The sequence below is a fragment of the Antrostomus carolinensis genome, unplaced genomic scaffold (assembly GCF_000700745.2).
Source record: "Antrostomus carolinensis isolate BGI_N321 unplaced genomic scaffold, ASM70074v2 scaffold50138, whole genome shotgun sequence".
Taxonomy (NCBI): Eukaryota; Metazoa; Chordata; class Aves; order Caprimulgiformes; family Caprimulgidae; genus Antrostomus; species Antrostomus carolinensis.
The window spans coordinates 2,077-20,033 of record NW_010334601.1 but is presented as its reverse complement, the minus strand read 5'-3'; the positions used below and the strand labels follow the sequence as shown (position 1 = coordinate 20,033).

The 17,957-nt window shown below is 45.8% G+C and overlaps 1 protein-coding gene across 1 annotated transcript; it reads right to left on the bottom strand.

Annotated features, from left to right (window-relative positions):
* Nucleotides 1-5,006: 5,006 nt before the first annotated feature.
* Nucleotides 5,007-17,690, bottom strand: LOC104529834 (Fanconi anemia group M protein-like; the record flags this gene model as incomplete). The annotated part of the gene is made up of 10 exons (XM_029086561.1): nt 5,007-5,154; nt 5,567-5,858; nt 6,457-6,823; nt 7,554-8,111; nt 8,845-8,951; nt 10,007-10,163; nt 12,999-13,133; nt 13,660-13,728; nt 13,839-13,920; nt 15,721-17,690. Coding segments are annotated over 10 exons (3,885 nt in total), but the record flags the coding sequence as incomplete, so codon positions are not given.
* Nucleotides 17,691-17,957: the final 267 nt, after the last annotated feature.

Here is a 17,957-nt window from a genome sequence, read left to right as displayed (position 1 = left end):
TTCAACCCCCCCGCCGCTCGGTGCTGTCCCTGGGTGGGGTTCTCTCTGGGAGCTCTGTCACCCCCTCGCCTGTTGCTCGCTCCCTCTCTCCCATTTCTCTGCCCGTGGGTGACACCTGCCCCTTTCCCTGGTCGGGGGAGTGCTCTCCTCTCTCCTCTCTCCCCTCTCCTCCCCTCACCTCCCACTCCACAAACTCACCCAGCAGCTGCAGCTCCAGGGCTGGAGGGTGTTACCCCCTGTGACAAACCTCACCTGTGCACTCTGGGTGTTAGTTAAGACTCTGGTTTGATTTATAGATATATATATATATTTTTTTTTTTTAAGAGAAAGCCACCAATTTATCAAGTAATAATTTATTTTTTTTCCCTCTAGAGAATTTTTGGAGTTTATTTCATGATACATTTTTCTTTTTGCTCTTATCTGACCAAACTAGCTCTGCTTATTCAAACTGGTGCCTCAGTTCCAGCAGGGGCTGCACCAGGCACTGGTACATCTCTTGGTACATTTGTTTTTTGTGTGTTTTCTTTGTAGCAACAAAGTGTTTTTCACTCTGGCACGCATCCTGAAGCGGAGTAACACCACAGCTCCTTGGAAAGTCAAAGTTAAGCAGTGGTAACTCCATGGCTTTGTGTAAACTGCAGTGTGCTGTGAAGGAAGAATCGATGTGTCCGTGTCCAGGACACCCCGGTTTTGCCGAGGGATTCTCCAGGAGACTTTTCTGTGGGTAGAAGACAACTTCAGCCCGTCATTCAAAAGGCTTCTCCTTTTCTTTTTGTCTTTATTTTTCAAATGCATGTTGCCTCCCTGGAGCTTGCTCACCTCCTCCTCCTCCTGTCGAGTGAGGTGAGAGGCACAGCTCCGGAGAGGAATCCTGTTTATTTGGGAGTCCCCTTCCATGAGCTGCAATCCCTCGTGCCGAGTTCCAGAGCTGAATTATTTGCTGTGTGAAGAAGCATCATCTTTTATTTGTTCTGAGCTTGTAGCTGCTGCCTTTGTCTTCCTCTTCTCATGGGGAAGAGACAGCAAGTACTGTCCTGGTCCCCATCCACCCCACTGCCAGGTGTGGCTCTTCCCCCCCGGGACCTGCTGCGCTTTTGGTCATCTGTGTTGCTCCTCTCTGAACCTTTCCAGTTCTCCTCTCTCTTCTGGAAGGACAGAAGTTCACTGAGTAACCCTGGAATCCTCCTCCTGAGTAGTAACGCTCAGCTTTGAGCTTGTCATTTGAATCAGAAATTATTTTTTGGAATGTGTGATAGCAGCCAAAAAAAAAAGGCCAGCAAAATGTTGGACACCCGTGGGAGGAGGAGTAAGAGTGAGCTGGAGGCATCTTTGGCTGCCTGCCTTGTGTCCTGTGCATGTTGCTGGCTTCTGCATCTGCCAGAGGGACACAGCGGAGTCAGAAACACCCCTGGAGTGAGAGGGGAGAGGAGGAGAGAATAGAGTCTGGGACCCTCCCTGTGGGGAAGAGGGACAGGACCCGGGTTCACGGGGCCACGAAGAGGCAGAGCCCCGAGCAGCCTTTTCTGCAGCTGTTTGTTCCCAAGGGCAGGACACTGATGGCTCTGATGTGGCTTTGTAGTTGCCAACGTTACGGGGAAGCCAAGATGATGATGACGACGACGACTTTGCACTTACGGACAACCCCATCACACCTTCCTCCACTGTCTTCTCTCTGGTGAAAACCCCTCAGGGTGCCCACATCAGCCCTGGTATGCTGGGACCCATCAACAGGTAGGACCTCGTACTGCTGTCCCTCTGCTAACCTTTGCCTTCCTCATTTTCCCCAAGATTGGGTTTATTTGGTCTTAGAAAGATCAGTCTTGGACCTGGGACGCCAGACGTAGATTTACGTGCACGGTGGATCCTGCAGCCCAGGAGGGTGTGTAGTTGAGAGGAAGCTCTTCCCCTTGGCCGTGTGTGTGGTTTGAGCTACAGCTGAGTGTGGGCAGCTAAAAAACCTGCCAATCTCGTGTCCTTTGACTCCTGGAGAGGGTCAGGATTTCAGCTTCAGCCACAGCAGAGGTTTCTCTACTCATTTTGAGTCTTAAACCTGTTAACCCCATTGCTTCAGGCTGTACTGGAACAGGAATCGTCTGGGAACTTGCAGAGGAACTGGAATTTATCTAATGGACAAGAAATGAACCTTGGGAAGACGATGAGGCTTTGTCTGCTGCTTGTGTTTCAACTGATTGTGTGTGATCCAGTGAGACGCTCCCGTGTTCTGCTCCCAGAGCTGCTGTTGTGTTTCATTGACCCACAACTGGTTTTAGTGGCCGTGCTGATTTTCTCTCTGAATTAGAGCTGTGTGTGTAATGCCTCTTAATTATCCAGCGGGTTCGGTAGGTGGCACACCAGTGACACTAACGTGCTGGATTCCATCTGCAGGAAGGATTACGACAGGCACGTGTTCAGGATGCAGAAGACGACGAAGGGCAGCAGAGGCACCTGGGACAACGTCAAGAACTCGGTAATGTCACTTTCCTTGAATCTCACCGAGTTCCACCCTCATGAGGCAAAGTTTTGCCAGGCAGGAGCATGTCCCAGGGCTGCAGGGGAGTGTGTGTGTTCAGGGCAGAAAACGGGAGCCCTCCCCTACTTCCTCCCAAACTTCTGGGGCTTAGATCTGCTTCTCTTGGAGAAAAGCTGGGGAGGGACTTTTCCTAAGGGCAGTTAATGACAGAACAAGGGGAAATGGGTTTAAGCTGAAAGAGGGGAGATGGAGCTGAGATGGCAGGAAGAAATTGTTTGGTGTGAGGGTGGTGAGACAGTGTCCCAGGTTGGCCAGAGAAGCTGTGGCTGCTCCTCCCTGGAAGTGTTGAAGGCCAGGTTGGATGAGGCTTTGAGCAACCTGGTCTAGTGGAAGGTGTCCCTGCTGCTGGCAGGGGGGTTGGGACTGGATGAGCTTCTATGATTCTATGAGTTATTTTTGTTAGAAAAGAGCTGTTTGTGGTCGGGATTGAATTGCTTTTGTTAGGATTTGTAACTGCTCTTGGGTTCTGACATCTTTAGGGACATTAAGTTCCTGTTATGTTCTTCTGTACAGCGGGAAAGGGAACAGTACTTCTCCCCTCCTAGCAGAGAATCCCTGAATTTCCCTCTGTGTTCCTCCAGTAGCCTGGGCTGTGCAATTCTTCTGCTTTCCCAGATCCCAGAAGCAGAAAACCAGCTCGTGCCCCCAGTTCAGTGAGAGCATTTGGGGTAGTTGGCCAGTTTAAATGTTTAGTGAAAATGCAGCACAAGGGCTGGGGCAGCTCAGATCAGTGTGAGTGAGGCTGTGCCAGTGCCTCCCCGGCCTGTTCCGCCGGCGCCGGGCCGGGTGTCAGCAGGACCTTTCTGTCCTTTGTCAGGCTGGAGGAGCACCCGGGACACCAGCTTCACACAGAGCCAAGTTCAGTGCTGAGACGAGTAAGTACCTGGCCTTTCTCCTTCACCCCGGCTCCTTCACTCGCCCCCCCCGGCCGCTGCCCCGTGGCCCGTCCCCCATCTCTGCCCTCGGTCACGGTTCTGCTGCCCGTGTCTCACCACCCCCTGGTGCTTCCCGAGCTCAGGCACTGACACTCCCTGTTCTCCTTCTGGCAGAAGCGAAGCCGACCTCTGTGGTGGGGAAGCTTTTCGTGGCCCAGGCAGCGGATTCCTCCGATGAAGAACAGGCCGATTCCTATTTTTCAGTTTAATGAACTTGATGGATTTTTTATTAATTCAGCACTCAGTGCCTCTCATCGGGAGCAGAGGGGTTTGGCTGCCCCTCCCAGATGGTGCTTCTGTGCCGCCGAGTCCAGTGTGGGACCTCCCCTGCCCCGTTTTTAGCTGTTTTAACACCATTCCCAGCTTGCCGCCTACCCAACAGCGTCTGTCATTGTTCCTGTTTCCTGCTCCCCCTTCCCAGTGCCCTGTTTCTTCCGGGGGAGGGAGAAATGCACTTGGATAACTCTCACTGGCAAGTTTTGATTCTTTTTAAGATAAAAATGTCTTTTTGCAATGTAGCTGTACAATAAATGAATAATGGTACAGTCTGTACCTAACGGGAACTGCTTTTTAATTTCCTCTGCTGAGAGGTTGAATTTTTACATTTCCTTAATGTAATAAAAAAGGACAAATTTATTTTACTCATGTATCCATCAGCGTCTGTGGAGGGGGGGGCAGGAGTCACAGGCAGGGAATCAGTCCAGGACTCTCCATTTTCATCTTTTCATCCTCTCTTTTGTTTTTCAGTAGATGAATGGCTGTCCCCAGCCTGCTGCTGCTCTGTGTTAGCCCCACACCCCTCCTGGGGCAGCAGCGAGGTTATTTAGCTCGAATTCCGCTCCCATCTGTAGGGGCCCCTTCATGAACACTCCAGGAAGGGACAGGAGCAATCCCAATTAAGGGTTGTTTTCCGCGGCAGCCACAGTGTGGCAGCAAGAAGCTGCGGGAAGGCTTCAGCTGCAGCCGGAGCAGGGGGAAGGAAGCCAGAGGGGCAGGAGAGGAGATGAGGAGATGGCAGCTGTGAGGCCACCTCAGGACAAAGGAAATCACTTGCTGCACTGGTACTTCAGCCCTAGTAACCCCTTCACTGTTCTGGACAAGAAAAACAAGCCACACTTGGGCAAGTCACTTTGTTCTTAGGAAGGGTGTGTGCCAAGCTGGTAGGAGATGGCAAGTAGCCAAAGGAAGGCTCCTGCCTGTCACCACCTTTCTGCTTTGCTTTGTCAAACCCCTTCAGCCATTATCCTCATTTTTAAAGGTGTTTTGGAGTGATCAGCCAAAAACAACAACTGCCCTTGTCCACAGAGCCCCGTGTCCCACTCTGCAGCCACCCCGTAGTGACAGCCAGCAGCAGAGGCACTGCTCTGTGTGACACCATGGGCGGGGGGGTGACCCTGGCAGAGACAAGGTGACAACGAGAAGCGGCTGTAACGTGCCAAACCCCCTGGTGTTTCTGCAAGGATTTATTTACATATTTTACAGTGAATCCAAACTCAGTAAAGTGCAATTAAAAGCAAACAGAAACCCAAGTACCCGTCCCCTCAGGTCGTGGCAGCTGCGTTGCTTCTCCCCTTGGCAGAGGGGCTGTGGGGCAGCATCTGTGGGTCAAACCCGTAGTGGAGGTAGCGGTAGATCTCCTCCGCCTTCTGCCGACTGACCTGGGCGCCGGCGGCGATGTCCAGGGGGGAGCTGTAAGAGAGCACAGCAGGAGGACACCTCACCTCCAGCTCCTTGGGGTCCAGTGGGCAACACCGGGATAAAAGGGGAAAGGGCCGGTGTGAGGGGAGGGACAGGGACAGCCCGAGCTGCTGGCGGTCACCTCGCCGCGGTTCCCAGGGCTGTGAGCACACCAGGCTCAGAGCTGCAGCGAACAGGGAAAGGAAAAGGGGCAGCAGGAGGGACAGTGGAAGCAAAGCCCATGTCAGTGAAGAGGCTGAGAAACACAGAAAGAGCAGAGCAGGGTGGGTGTGGAGACAGGAGACTGGGGAGCTCTGGAAGCTACAGAGAAAGGATCCCTGAGCCACTGCCCCAGTAGGAGGGCCTGGATGAGACAGAGCAGCAGTCAGGCCTCAGAGCACCTGCCAAACATCTTTGCTGTTACCTGTTGGCCAACTTCTTCACAGAGTCAAAGCGATGGCACATGTTGAGAGCAGCCAGGTAGCTGAGGTTAGGAATGCTCAAGTAGAAGTGGAGCCTTTCCCGTTGGTGACCCTCCACCTCCGTGGGCACCTGAATGGCAGCGTTTTTTCTTTGCTCCACCAAGGCCAGGTCCTTCAGCAAAGTGGCAGTTTCCTCTTGGCAAGAGCTGAAAAGAATTCGGACCCCGGCCTGGACCAAGGCCGCGAGCACACCATCGTAGTACTGCGTCCTCTGGAAAAACCGGGATGTTTCTCCTGCAGAGTGGGAACAGAACATTCAGTGAGGTTTTAGTTACGTGCTAAATGACTGTGAAAAATAGAAAATGAACCACTTGGAAAGCGAAACGGCTCAAAGAGCATCCTCTGCTTGGAGAGCTCACACAAAAATGACACAAGGGAAAACATCTCGCAGAAAGGGGGTGGGAGGGGTCATGGGAGCAGGATTTACTCAGTTATTTGAGAGGCAGAGTTTGGAATTAACATTGAAAATGCAAATTAAATGTCATTAGGAGAGAGGCTGGCAGGAACACATGGTAAGCGATGGACAGGACAGACCAGAGACATTGGAAGAGGTTTATAAGGCTACAAAGGTAAGAAAGCACTTGGGCACCGTGTCACATGAGAAACACAAAGTCCTTCAGTGCCAGGGACACAAATGCAACATGGGGATGTTCTCAGCGTTTCTCTCCTGACAAATCCCAGCTGAACCCAACCCCCAGCGCTGTTCCAGCTGCTGAACAGAACCAGCTCTGGCCCAGCTCACACCAGGACAGAAGCAAAGCCCGTGTGGCCAGTGCAAGCCTCGAGCAGAGCCCGGTGTGTCCCCGTGCTGCCCCTCCCAGGGCTCACCCACCTGTTCTGATCCTGTCCTTCTCCACAATCACACACACTCTCTCAAACATGCTCTGCAGGCGCTGGATCCGCTGGGTGACTTTGTTCCTGTTCCCAGAGTTCAGTAATTCCGACAGGAATTTCCTTTCCACGGCCATGCGGTTGCTGACGATGTAATCGCAGCTGCTCAGCGAGCAAACCTGCACCTTCACCCCGTGAGCTGCCTTCAAGGCAGAAACCACCTCAGCTCCAGAGGAGATCTCCCGGCTGTCGACCAGGATGCGCAGCAAAGGCTTGTTCTCCAGAGAGTCCCGTGAAGACAGAGCTGTAGCTGAAGAGGGGTTTGTGGAGGCAGAACGAGGTGGAACTGAAGCGCTGCTACAGGTTTTCTTCAAAGAACTTCCCACCTGCAAAGGGTGAGAATCACACAGTGTTTCTAAGGGATCGCAGGAGCTTAAGGCCAAAGAAAAACATGTTCATAAAAAATATGGCTTTTAAATACCGATGCTTAACAGACACACCAGATTCCACATCAAATCCAATTAATAAAATCTTAAAAAAAAAAAAAATGATATTACAAAACATTAACATTTTCAAGTTCACACTTTCATCCCCTGTAAACAATCTCCCAAATTAGTTGGTTAATTATTTAGCAGCTTGAATGACAAACACACACAGGCTGTCACTAACGAGTTCCACTAAAACCGAACACTGTGAATGACAGAAGTCAGGCAGGAAAGTGTCAGAGATGAGGAATCCGAGCTCAGGCGATGCAGGGCCTTCATTCAGGACAGTGAACAAGGATTTCAGAGTTACAGAAACCAAAGAATTAGTGCACTCTCTGCTATTGGAAACAGATCCATGTTCCTCCATGATTGGCAGACTCGAGACAGTATCTAACCCCCAATTCTTATTTACTGACTGCAAAGACACTCTCCAGGTCACCCTGTGAGTACAGAAGCTTCCTACACCGAGGAAAAGGAGGGGATGTGGGGTGGATGAGGATGTGGAGCAGAACAGAACAGCTCCACCAGTGCAACCAGACAGGCTCCCACCGCCTGGGATTCTTTAGCAACACGTGAGGTGAGAGGAAGGTCCTTGTTTTGAAGGGACACCGACCTCAGTGGGAGCCTGGAGATCCTCCTTCCCCAGATCAGCAGCAGTGAGAGCTGGTGGAGAACGTGTGCTCCTGACTTGATGCTCTGGGTGAAAATCCAGCATTTCAGATACTGAAGCTTTCAAGCTGCGGAGCATCTCGCTCTTACCCTCCACAGGCTGATGAACACTGATTTCCTCAGGGATTTTTTTGTGCTGGGCAGAAGAGACCGAGGGCAGTGACTTGGGTAACTTGGCATTGTCCTCTCCTGCCCTGAAATGGTCTGTTTTCATGGGCTTCTCACTTGTTTCTTCCCCGCTGGAATCACTGAGAACAATAATTCGGGAGGGTTTCTTCTTTTGCACCGGGACAGAGTTGTCCTCTCCCATCCTGGCCTGGTTTAACTTTCTTCTGCGGCGAGTAAGGTATTGTTTATTCCCACCAGTAAAACCCTCATTATTTAGGAGATCAAAATTAACACACAATTCCTCCTCACTAGATTCACTTTTTTGGCAAGTTTCCTCTTCCTCATCTCCAACACAGAAACTGTCTTCTGCGTAAGTCTGGTCCTGCTCAGGAATCTGCGGGGGGAAAAAAAAGCCAAAGTCAGTAAGTTTCAAAACACTGTCATCGTTTTGTTTCAAAGCAACCTCAGGAAAACCTCTGTTTGGGGAGTGTTTGTTTCACCAAACTGGGAAGTCAGCTGAGACTGGAAACATCACACACTGAGTGGAGCTTCCTCAGAGGTCAGTCAGTGTCCCTGGCAGCACTGTGCAATCCTACATCGTTCAGCAGTGATCACTGTAACAACTTTAGATGGGATGTGAGGAAGAATTTCTTTGCTGAAAGGGTTCTGAGGCATTGGAAGGGGTTGCCCAGGGCAGTGGTGGAGTCCCCATCCCTGGAGGGATTGAAGAGTCGTGTAGACACAGTGCTGAGGGACGTGGGTTAGCCATAGGGGACTGGTCAGTGTTGGGTTCATGGTTGGTCTCGATGAGCTTAAAGGGCTTTTCCAATCCAGGCCATTCTGTGTTAATTCCACTCTTCAGTGGAAAGACAAGCAGGGACTGGGATGTCTCCACTTCAGACCAGTTGACAGCCTCTCTCCAGCTGAAGAACGGAGCACGTGTGCTTCTATCAAAGCCCACACGTCTGCACACTTTGACTTAAAAATCAAAACGAAGTCAGAAGTCTTTTGTGAGAACTTATTTATCAACAACAAGCTGCAAATTACACTTGAAAGTAGGATTAGAACCTACACAGGGTCACGTGCAATGGGAACTTCACAAGGACAATGGTCATTTCATTTCATACCTGTGAGAAAACCGCCAGGTTGTTGAAGTCACGATGAACCATTTTGTATCTGTTGCCAAGAGCTGGACTACGCACAGATTTCAGGTAAACGCCTTTCATCTCACAGTCTGGTTTAAAACAAGAAGATTAAAGAGAATATAGTACTATTAAGGATATATATTTAATTCATTATTATTACATCATGTTTTCCATATTAAATAATTCCTTCATAGTCTCCCCAAAACGTAAGTTTCTCAAAACAAAAATTTGCAATTCTCCAGACACCTCTGAAAATCCCAAAGCGAAGGACTCCATCTACCCAGCTTGCTGTCATGGAAGCTGCCATCCAGGAGGTCTTCTCAACAGGCAGAGCTCTGGATGCCCGTGGTGGGGAGAAGGGCGGCGTTAACCACAGCAAACCCAAATCACTCCCTTTTCCATGTCACAAGCACCCAAATCACTCCCTTTTCCATGTCACAAGTACCCAAATCACTCCCTTTTCCACGTCAGGATTCTCTCCCAAAACAGAGGCAACAAGAGGTTTCAGAGACTGCATGAGGAAGGGGTGGGTTTACTGAAGCCCACACAGAATCTTACAGGGAACAACTCACAATTTCAGTGGTGGAGAAAAATCCTCAGCAGCATCTGGGAATCCTAAATGGTAATGAGATGATTCTGTCATGCAAATATCCCAGGGAAAGACAAGGGTCACAAGGACAGGGATAAGCAAACCATCTCGGCCAAAAAGCAGCTTGACCTTCTCAGCTCTGTCAGTGGCAACACTGTAATTTTATCTTGAACGTTCATATTGTTATTTCATATCATGTTTTAGGTCTCTCTGTAACAGAAGGCCTGGAAGATTCTGAGATTTCTGAGTGAAATGGAAAATGGTGTTTCTGTTCAGTCAGAATGGCTGACTCTCAGCGAGAGGTGATCTCCTGCCCCTGCAGTCCTCAGAGATCTGGCTCCAGCCTGCCCAGAGCTGTTCCATGGGACTGCAGTGAGGAACTTGCTATGTAAGAAACCCACCTGAAACAACCAGATAATGGAAAGCACCTGATTTACCACAGCTGAGGAGGTTACTGCTCCTGAGCTGACACGCTGACCAGGGCCATGGCTACCATACACCACCTGCTAAGCAACAGCCCTCATCTTAACACCATTAACAACTCTCCTCACTCACCAGTTAACACTTGTGTGACGTCCTCATCATCGTTCAGGAACTGAGCAAGGGAAGAGTTCAGCTCGTTCTCTGCAGCAATACTCTCATCAGACGAAACACAATCTGCATCTTGCTGGGACAGCTCAGCTTCTTCATCTAAAAACTGTCTCGCTGCATTCTAAAAAAGAGAGAAATCCAAACAAAGTTTTAGTTGGAAGCTGGCTCCCAATTAACTAATCAGTTCACGACTTCAGAACATCAGCTGCTTGGATGATCACAGATATTAGACCTCTGGGTTTGAACAGAGAATCCATCCCAGGGCAAGGTGATGCAAAGAAGAGGAAATTCCACGAGACACATGGAGCACACAGAGACGTGTCCCATCAGCACAGAGAGGTGAAGCTGGAGTTCACTGCAAAGCACTGGCCCGAGGTTAATCACCTTGTGTGTGTCACACTGTTTGCACCTACACTAGCTGTAGTACAGGCAGAGTTTACTAACACATTGTAGCTAAACTGCCTAAAAATATCAGGTTATTTTGTAATTTATAAATCTAATTTATTTTATTTGCTTTCAAAATCTGTTTTGATTTCAAAGTGCTGGATTACTCTGAACCCAAACCCACGAGGAACTCCAGATACAGACCACACTCTGCTTTGCCCTTTTCTGTTTAGGATTTAGGATTATTTCATGAATTCCTGAGACAAAGCAACTCATGACTGAGGAAGTGCTCATCTTGCAGGGAAGATGAGGCACTTCACATGTGAGCTGCAGTCCAGGAGACACGATACAAACCTCGGTACTAAGTTCCATCCAAAAAAGACAACAAAACAATCCCAGGAAAGGGGATGTACAAGGAAACAAAAGGAATTCAGAAAAGTGTTTTGTCAATTTGTATCAAGAGATAATTTATATTACAATTTATATTAAGCTAACTTTTTCCCTTAATAATTTCAGCTATAAGGTACTAAAGTAAAATGTGGAAAAAAACCCAAGAGAAACAAAACAAAAAACCCCCATTATGTATCCTAGTTACTCCAAAAGAATCCTAGAATGGTTTGGGGTGATTTCATAGAATCATAGAATCATAGAATGGTTTGGGTTGGAAGGGACCTTAAAGATCATCCAGTTCCACCCCCCCTGCCATGAGCAGGGACACCTTACACTACATTTGTTTGCCTTCAAAGTACTCTGAATAAAAAGCACAAAGCTGTAAGTTTTACTTTAGTGCATGGAAAACTGAGGCATCTCGTGCTACAAGCGACAGCTCTGATTTTCCATTTTTCCCAAGTCCTTTAATTATTCGCTTACAGCAATTAGCGAGCCTGAGTGACAGGCATTAGTAACAGTTCCTGTTCTAGAAGAGCTCTGATTATTTTGAATCACAGTGGAGGTCACCTGTTTACAGGAAAGAACTCGCAGTGCTGTTGCCAATTAGTCTTAATCCTTCTTCCTTGGGAAGGACAAGCCCTGCGGCGTGGACAGCACTGTGACACCAGAAACTGACACTCAAGGGTCTGGTCCTGCTTGGGAAACAGCAAGTCACCAGCTTCTTAAATTAGTTATTGAATGTTGTAATTCAGCACTAATGGCTATTTTGGTGACCTTGGACTCCTCACGGTCCCCATGAATCTAAGTGCAGATCTCTGCTGCACTTCCAAGTCCACCACCTGTGCTTCTGACAGAACCATAACTGGTGGTGGACTGATCAGAATTATTTTCAAGCCTTGGACCTTCAGTGGATCTGGAATTCTGACGTGTTCATTGCTATAAATGTTTAAGTGAGATGATATGTGAAGGCAGAGTAGGATTTCAGAAGTATACAGGTAACACACACTCTTGCCATGAACCTTTTGGTCTCATGTAAAAAAAAAGTTTAAATAAAATTGAAAAATGGATTTTTCATCTGTCTAATTCTTTGTATTCCAGAACATAAAATACTGATACTATAGGGAAGTCTCCATAATGAAGATTATCTATAAAACATTAAAAATATCCAACATAATTGTGGATTATAGTAATTTCTGCCTAGTGGAACCACGTCCATGTGTATTTAAGAGCATTTCAACTTACCATGAACTTATGATTCTGGCCCTACATCCTCTCCTGATGCAGTGACAGTTTAAAATGTAAAATACTAAGTTAAGATTTAAGCTTTGGGGTCAAGGTAGGTGGTAAATTATAGAATCCCAGATTGATCTGGGTGGGAAGGGACCTTAAAGCTCATCCAGTTCCAACCCCCCTGCCAGCAGCAGGGACACCTTCCACTAGACCAGGTTGCTCAAAGCCATATAATCAAATATCCAATATAACAGCAGAAAACTGGACAAGTTCATGAGCTTCCCAAGTCTGACTAATCCTTGAAAATCTTCTACTTGTAACATAAACTTTTATTTTGCTTCAGAACATTATTAGGCAGGGCCCTGCAGATTCCTCTGAAAGTCAGGCAATGCATGTGAGGGTTAAGATCATGATCCAGTGTTTCAAGATTTCATCTCAAATGTTTGCAACAAACTTGTGGGAAATAGCTATGAGCCTCAACCCTCCTAAATAATGTCTTAAAAACAAACAACTGCCTGACTGCACACCTCCCACAGTGCACTTGTACCACGAGATCCTACAAAAGGCAATAAACCAGACAGATGCTCCGTTGGTTTAGGCCATAAAATACACACAAGCTCCAGAATTAGTGACTCAACAACACAGTAAATTTTTGTCTTATGTATGTGAAACCAGTGCTCAACACTGACAGGACAAGAGGAAATGGGCTCCAGTTGTGGCCAGGGCAGTTGAGATGGGATGTGAGGAAGAATTTCTTTGCTGAAAGGGTTCTGAGGCATTGGAAGGGGTTGCCCAGGGCAGTGGTGGAGTCCCCATCCCTGGAGGGATTGAAGAGTGGTGTAGACATAGTGCTGAGGGACATGGGTTAGTCAGGGACTGGTCAGTGTTGGGTTCATGGTTGGACTCCATGATGACCTTCAGCATATTAAGAGAGACACGTGACATCACGTACCTTGTAGGTAAAATTGCTTGTGACCCTCTGCCTTTTCGTGCTTTTCAGCTGTTTTCTGTCACCAGCTGCTGAGCTGCTGTTTGTCATCCTCGAGCTCCTGTGGAAATCCCCACTGTCATCACTGGACGCTTCTGACTGGAGGAACATTTCACAAACACTTCAATAAATAAGACTAAAGGAAGAAATACTTTAAATACACAGTCATCCTTCAATATCTTTTTTTTTTTTAAGCAACACCTGATTTTTTGTGACTGATTTGCTACAGCAAAGTAATGCAACAGTGCTGATCAACTTATTAAATAGAAAAGCAACAGAAAAACATGTTATTTGGAAGAAAAATCAGGTCAAGTGTGACATTAACTGTTTTGGTTTTTTTATTAATTCAAAGCTTTGTGGAAGAAAGGTTATTTTACTGCCATTCACAAAGGGACAGGCTCAGCTCTCCTGCCTGTAACAATAATTCACTGCCAAAAACCAACTACAAAGTCACTTTGGAGACCTTGGGAAAGAACTGAGGAAGAAAAGCAATTGCACTCTTACGTGCCTTGGGTCAGATGGCAGAAAATATTTTTAATAAGAACATTTGCCCGCTGGCTGGAGAAAGAGTAAATGTGTAAGTACATCCTGTGTAAATGAATTTGCATTATTTGCACTCACTAACCATGTGAAGCGAGTGCCGGCGCTTTCTGACGGCACGAATCGGTGACTCAGAATCACTCTCGCTCTTCACCTGTGTAAACAGAAACAAGTGTAAATGCAAAGAGGATCTTTGTTTTGGTGTTTGACTTCCTTGTCATTTTGATTTATTTATTTATTTATTTACTTTTTCCTAAGACTCACATCAGGAGATGACAAAACGTTCTTCTTTTTCCTATTTTTTCTCTGGAAAACAATCTCCTCTTCACTCTCACTGCTGGTTCCTAGGGGAGAAACAGTAAACAACATCCACTAGAAAATGCATTGTTCACAACACAATATTGCTGTAAGTGAGCAATCAAAATCTGTCTCTTCTATAAAAATAACTACAAAGAAGATTACTTATTGATCTATGTGGCAAATATTGTTCTCTTTTAGCCTTGTTAATCAAAATAAATCATCTCCAGCTGAGATGTACAATAAATCCTACTTCCCTGGAGAGTCTCTGTGTGGAAGTGATTACTCCAGGCAGAACAGGTACAGAAAAAGGGAAGTGAAAAATGAAACCAAGAGAAGAAGGTCTTAAAAGTTGAGTAAGAAAGAGTTACACTTCTGGAAGAGTTTTGTAATACACATCCCCTCGGGTGCACTGAAACAAAACCAGAACTCACTAAAAACTCCTCTTTCCAATTCCCTTTCAAACAAGGCTAGGGTGGGACAGAGAGTTGGTTCTGATTAAACCACTCAAAGGTTTGAATTTCTTTCAGGAAATACACAAAATTCCCAAACATTCCACTTCTTAAATAACATGTTTAAATACCAATAACTATCATTTCACCAACACACACTGCGCAGGGAGGTTTTCAAGACCCAACTGGACAAAGCTCTTAACAATCTGACCCAGGTTCAGTATTAACCCTGCAATTCTAAAACAGCAATTTGCTTCCTTTTGTGGATTTGGTTTTGGGGTCTTTTTTTTTTTTTTATCTGTGTGTTGTTGGGTTTTTTTTAATTAAATAAATCACAATTTTTAAAATTCAGCAAACTGACATATCAGTTTGAAGGTGTGGTGATTCAGGAAGAAAGGTGGCATTCAACAATCAATCACCTTCAGAAAATACAATTCAAAGAGAAGGAAAAAAAGGTGCTTTAACCACTCTAAAGTGCTTTAACCACTTTAACCAATAAAGATTATTATCTTTATCTCTAGGTCATGCTTTGTTTCAATGTTTAAGGGCAGTAACAAAACCATTCAGAAAAACTCCATGTGCCCCATGAATCAGACTCAGTACTATTAAGCCTGAATTATTTTGAAAGTAACTCAAGGTTATTCAGAGATAGAGATGACAAGGGGTGTGACTATGGCCTTAAGTGACCGATGAGTGAAGAGTGATGGTTATTTACATATTGGCAATATTTGAATGTAAAATATTTTTTATGGAGTATTGGTCCTAAAACAGAAAAAGAGAGAAGGGGAGAAAGAAGAGAGGAAATAAAAAACAGAAGAGAGGAAATAAAAAATAGAAGAGAGGTTACAAATAGTTGATATTTTTAAGACAATCCAGGTTTGTGCTGAAGTCATAATCAGAAAATTTTCAATCCAAGTCAGTTGTCATGGAACTAAACTGAAAGAAATCCATCGGTAGAGTTTCTATTCCTTGGGAATAGTGACAGGAAAATATAAAGGGGAGGATTAAGGGATTGAAGTGCAACAGATCCAGTTGGTTAGGAATTGGATCCTGAGAGGACTGAGGAAGACAGGACTATTTTAGAGGCAGCTATAGCTCACACAATGACGTCTCACATGGTTGCACTGTTAGCACTTGTGAGGAGACAGGAGAGGTTTAATTCCGAGTACTCCCTCCAGTGTGCACGCACGCATTCCCACCTCAAATGGCTGAGCTCATATATGGGGTTAAGATTCTGGAAAGTCTCCTCATTAAGCCAACTTCTAGTTTACAATCATTATTCCCCTTTCCTTTCATCCTTCCCACCCAAATCATAAAATTAAATTGAGGATCTGAAAGATACTGGATTCCACATTATTTATTTAAACATGAAGATATTAACCGACTGTGCCACTGAATCAGCAGGAAACACACGTGAACTATGAAGGTTGGTGTCTTCCAGGTTTTCAGTTCTTCCCAAAGGGGAATCAAGTGCATCCATGGCTGAATTCCCAAAGTTCTGCTTATGTGGGCTTGTATTTACTTTATCTGTAAGAGGCATCTCTGGCATTTCCTCCCTGGCACGAGAGAAGACATCCATAGGAATTCTTTTGACAGCTTCAATATTCACAACCTTTCTACTTGTTGGGGCAGAAGCCAAAGCTTCAGGTGATCCACTTCCCATTCTTCTGTCTCCTGGCTTCAGGAACGGCCCTGCAGTGGTAGCATCCCCAGTCCCTTCTGCAGCAGTCATGTTCCTGCTCTGGGATGGCAACAGTGTGGAAATGTCTCTTCTCTCGAGACCTCTGCAATCCCGTTTTGGTGATGTTTCAAGTTTGGAACTCTTCAGTAATTTATCTTCAGGGGATTTAACATCTGCATGGCTCCCTGAGGCACCACTTAATTTTCTGGTTTTATCAGTATTTATAGCTTCTTCAAAGATTTCATTCTCACACTCTTCAATGGAAAATCCCAGATCAAAGGTGACAGAAAACAGTTCTTGAGAACAGTCATAAAGCTCATCACTATCCAGAACCTGCTCTGTCACACTCCTGTCACCTGGCATTCCCATGGCTGGGGTTTCCCTGTGTTCTGGCTGCTCTGTGCAGGTTTTGCCAGTGTTCACACAGCACAACTCCTGAGGAGACCACTCAGAGCCTTCTGCTGCAACTGGCCTAACAACACTGGCACCTGAACCTGACCTGACTAAATGCCCATTGCTCGTAGAAACACTTCCAGTATTTGTGTCATAAATGTGGTCATCTTCAAATAAAAGTACTCTCTTTTCACCAATAATCACATTTTTCTTGTTAATTTCAAGACCTTCCTTATCTTTTTGAACAAAATACTTGTTTGAAGGGTTATTTGTTGGAGAGTGATTTGTTGTTGGAGTTTTCTTTTGAGTTTCAGGGAATTCTTCACTGTCAAACAGACTATCAAAGCTGTCATTCCAGTGAAGTTCCTCTTTGGCTTTGACAACAGCAGTGTCAGGAGATGTCACAGCTTTTGTAAAACAGGTACTTAGAGAAGCACACAACTCACTGGTGACGTTCAGCTCAGGATTTTCAAAGAGTAGCAATGAACAATCAGCTTCTGAGGGTGCAGAAAAGCCTTTGCCCCGCAGTCTCTCTGAATAACTATCAGAAGTAACTTTTTGAAAGGGACATACTGTTTCTTCGTTTCTCAGCATGTTTTCAAAATCATAAAGTTTATTCAAAGAGGGAGGAGATTGTGATAAAAGCCTTTTCACATGGGAAAACATTTGTTTTAATGAAGAAGGCTCCTCAGATGGTCTCACAAGAGCAAATGAGTCCACGTACGATTCAGGAAGATAAAAGAAGTCAGAGGACAGAGGTGATTTCTCAGCTGTGGAGCTGCTATAACCCGAATCTGCATTGTTTGTCACCAGTGACTTACAAGCTCTGTCGACAGTTCTGTGTTCCTTTACTGCTGCACTTTCATCAATTACAGCACTTTCACTGTGGTCACATAGGTCAATAAACTCATTTAAGTCAAATGTCACCTCTAGTTCCTCATCCTTTTGCCTGTCCTGGTCAGTATTTTCAACCAGAGCGAACCTTCTTGCTGAGTCAGAAGCTGAAGTATTAATATCTGTAGGCAACACAGGCTCTTCCAAATTTAATCCAGAAGTCCTTTTGGGAGTCTTTGCTTTTGTTATTTTAAACGTGGAAAATAATTCACTCCCATTATCATTTGTATCAGGTAAAAACGGTTTTCCTTTTGACCTGTGTGCCATGTCTTTTCTCGAGGAGCGTGCTTTCTGATCAGATGTGGAGTTGGTCACGGAAACACGACTTTTATTTCTCTGAACATGAACATCTTCAATTCGTAAGTGAGGCTTAATCTCCAGTTCATAGCTGCAATCTCCCTGGTGACAAACACAGTGGAATATTTACTGTAAATACACACAGGCTTACAAGCACCTGTCACAATAATATTTAAAAGAAGTGACAAAGCTTTTCATGCTCCTAAAGGTTAGAAAAGGTAAGGGTAAAATTAGAAAGGGTAAAAAAACAAAAAACAAACAAACCACAAAAGGAAAGTGTTTTGCATTTAAGGTCACAACTTTCAAGCAAAAAGTTTGCTGGCAGCTTAACTGCAAATCCACGCTTGGGTAGTCAAACCTGAATGTTTT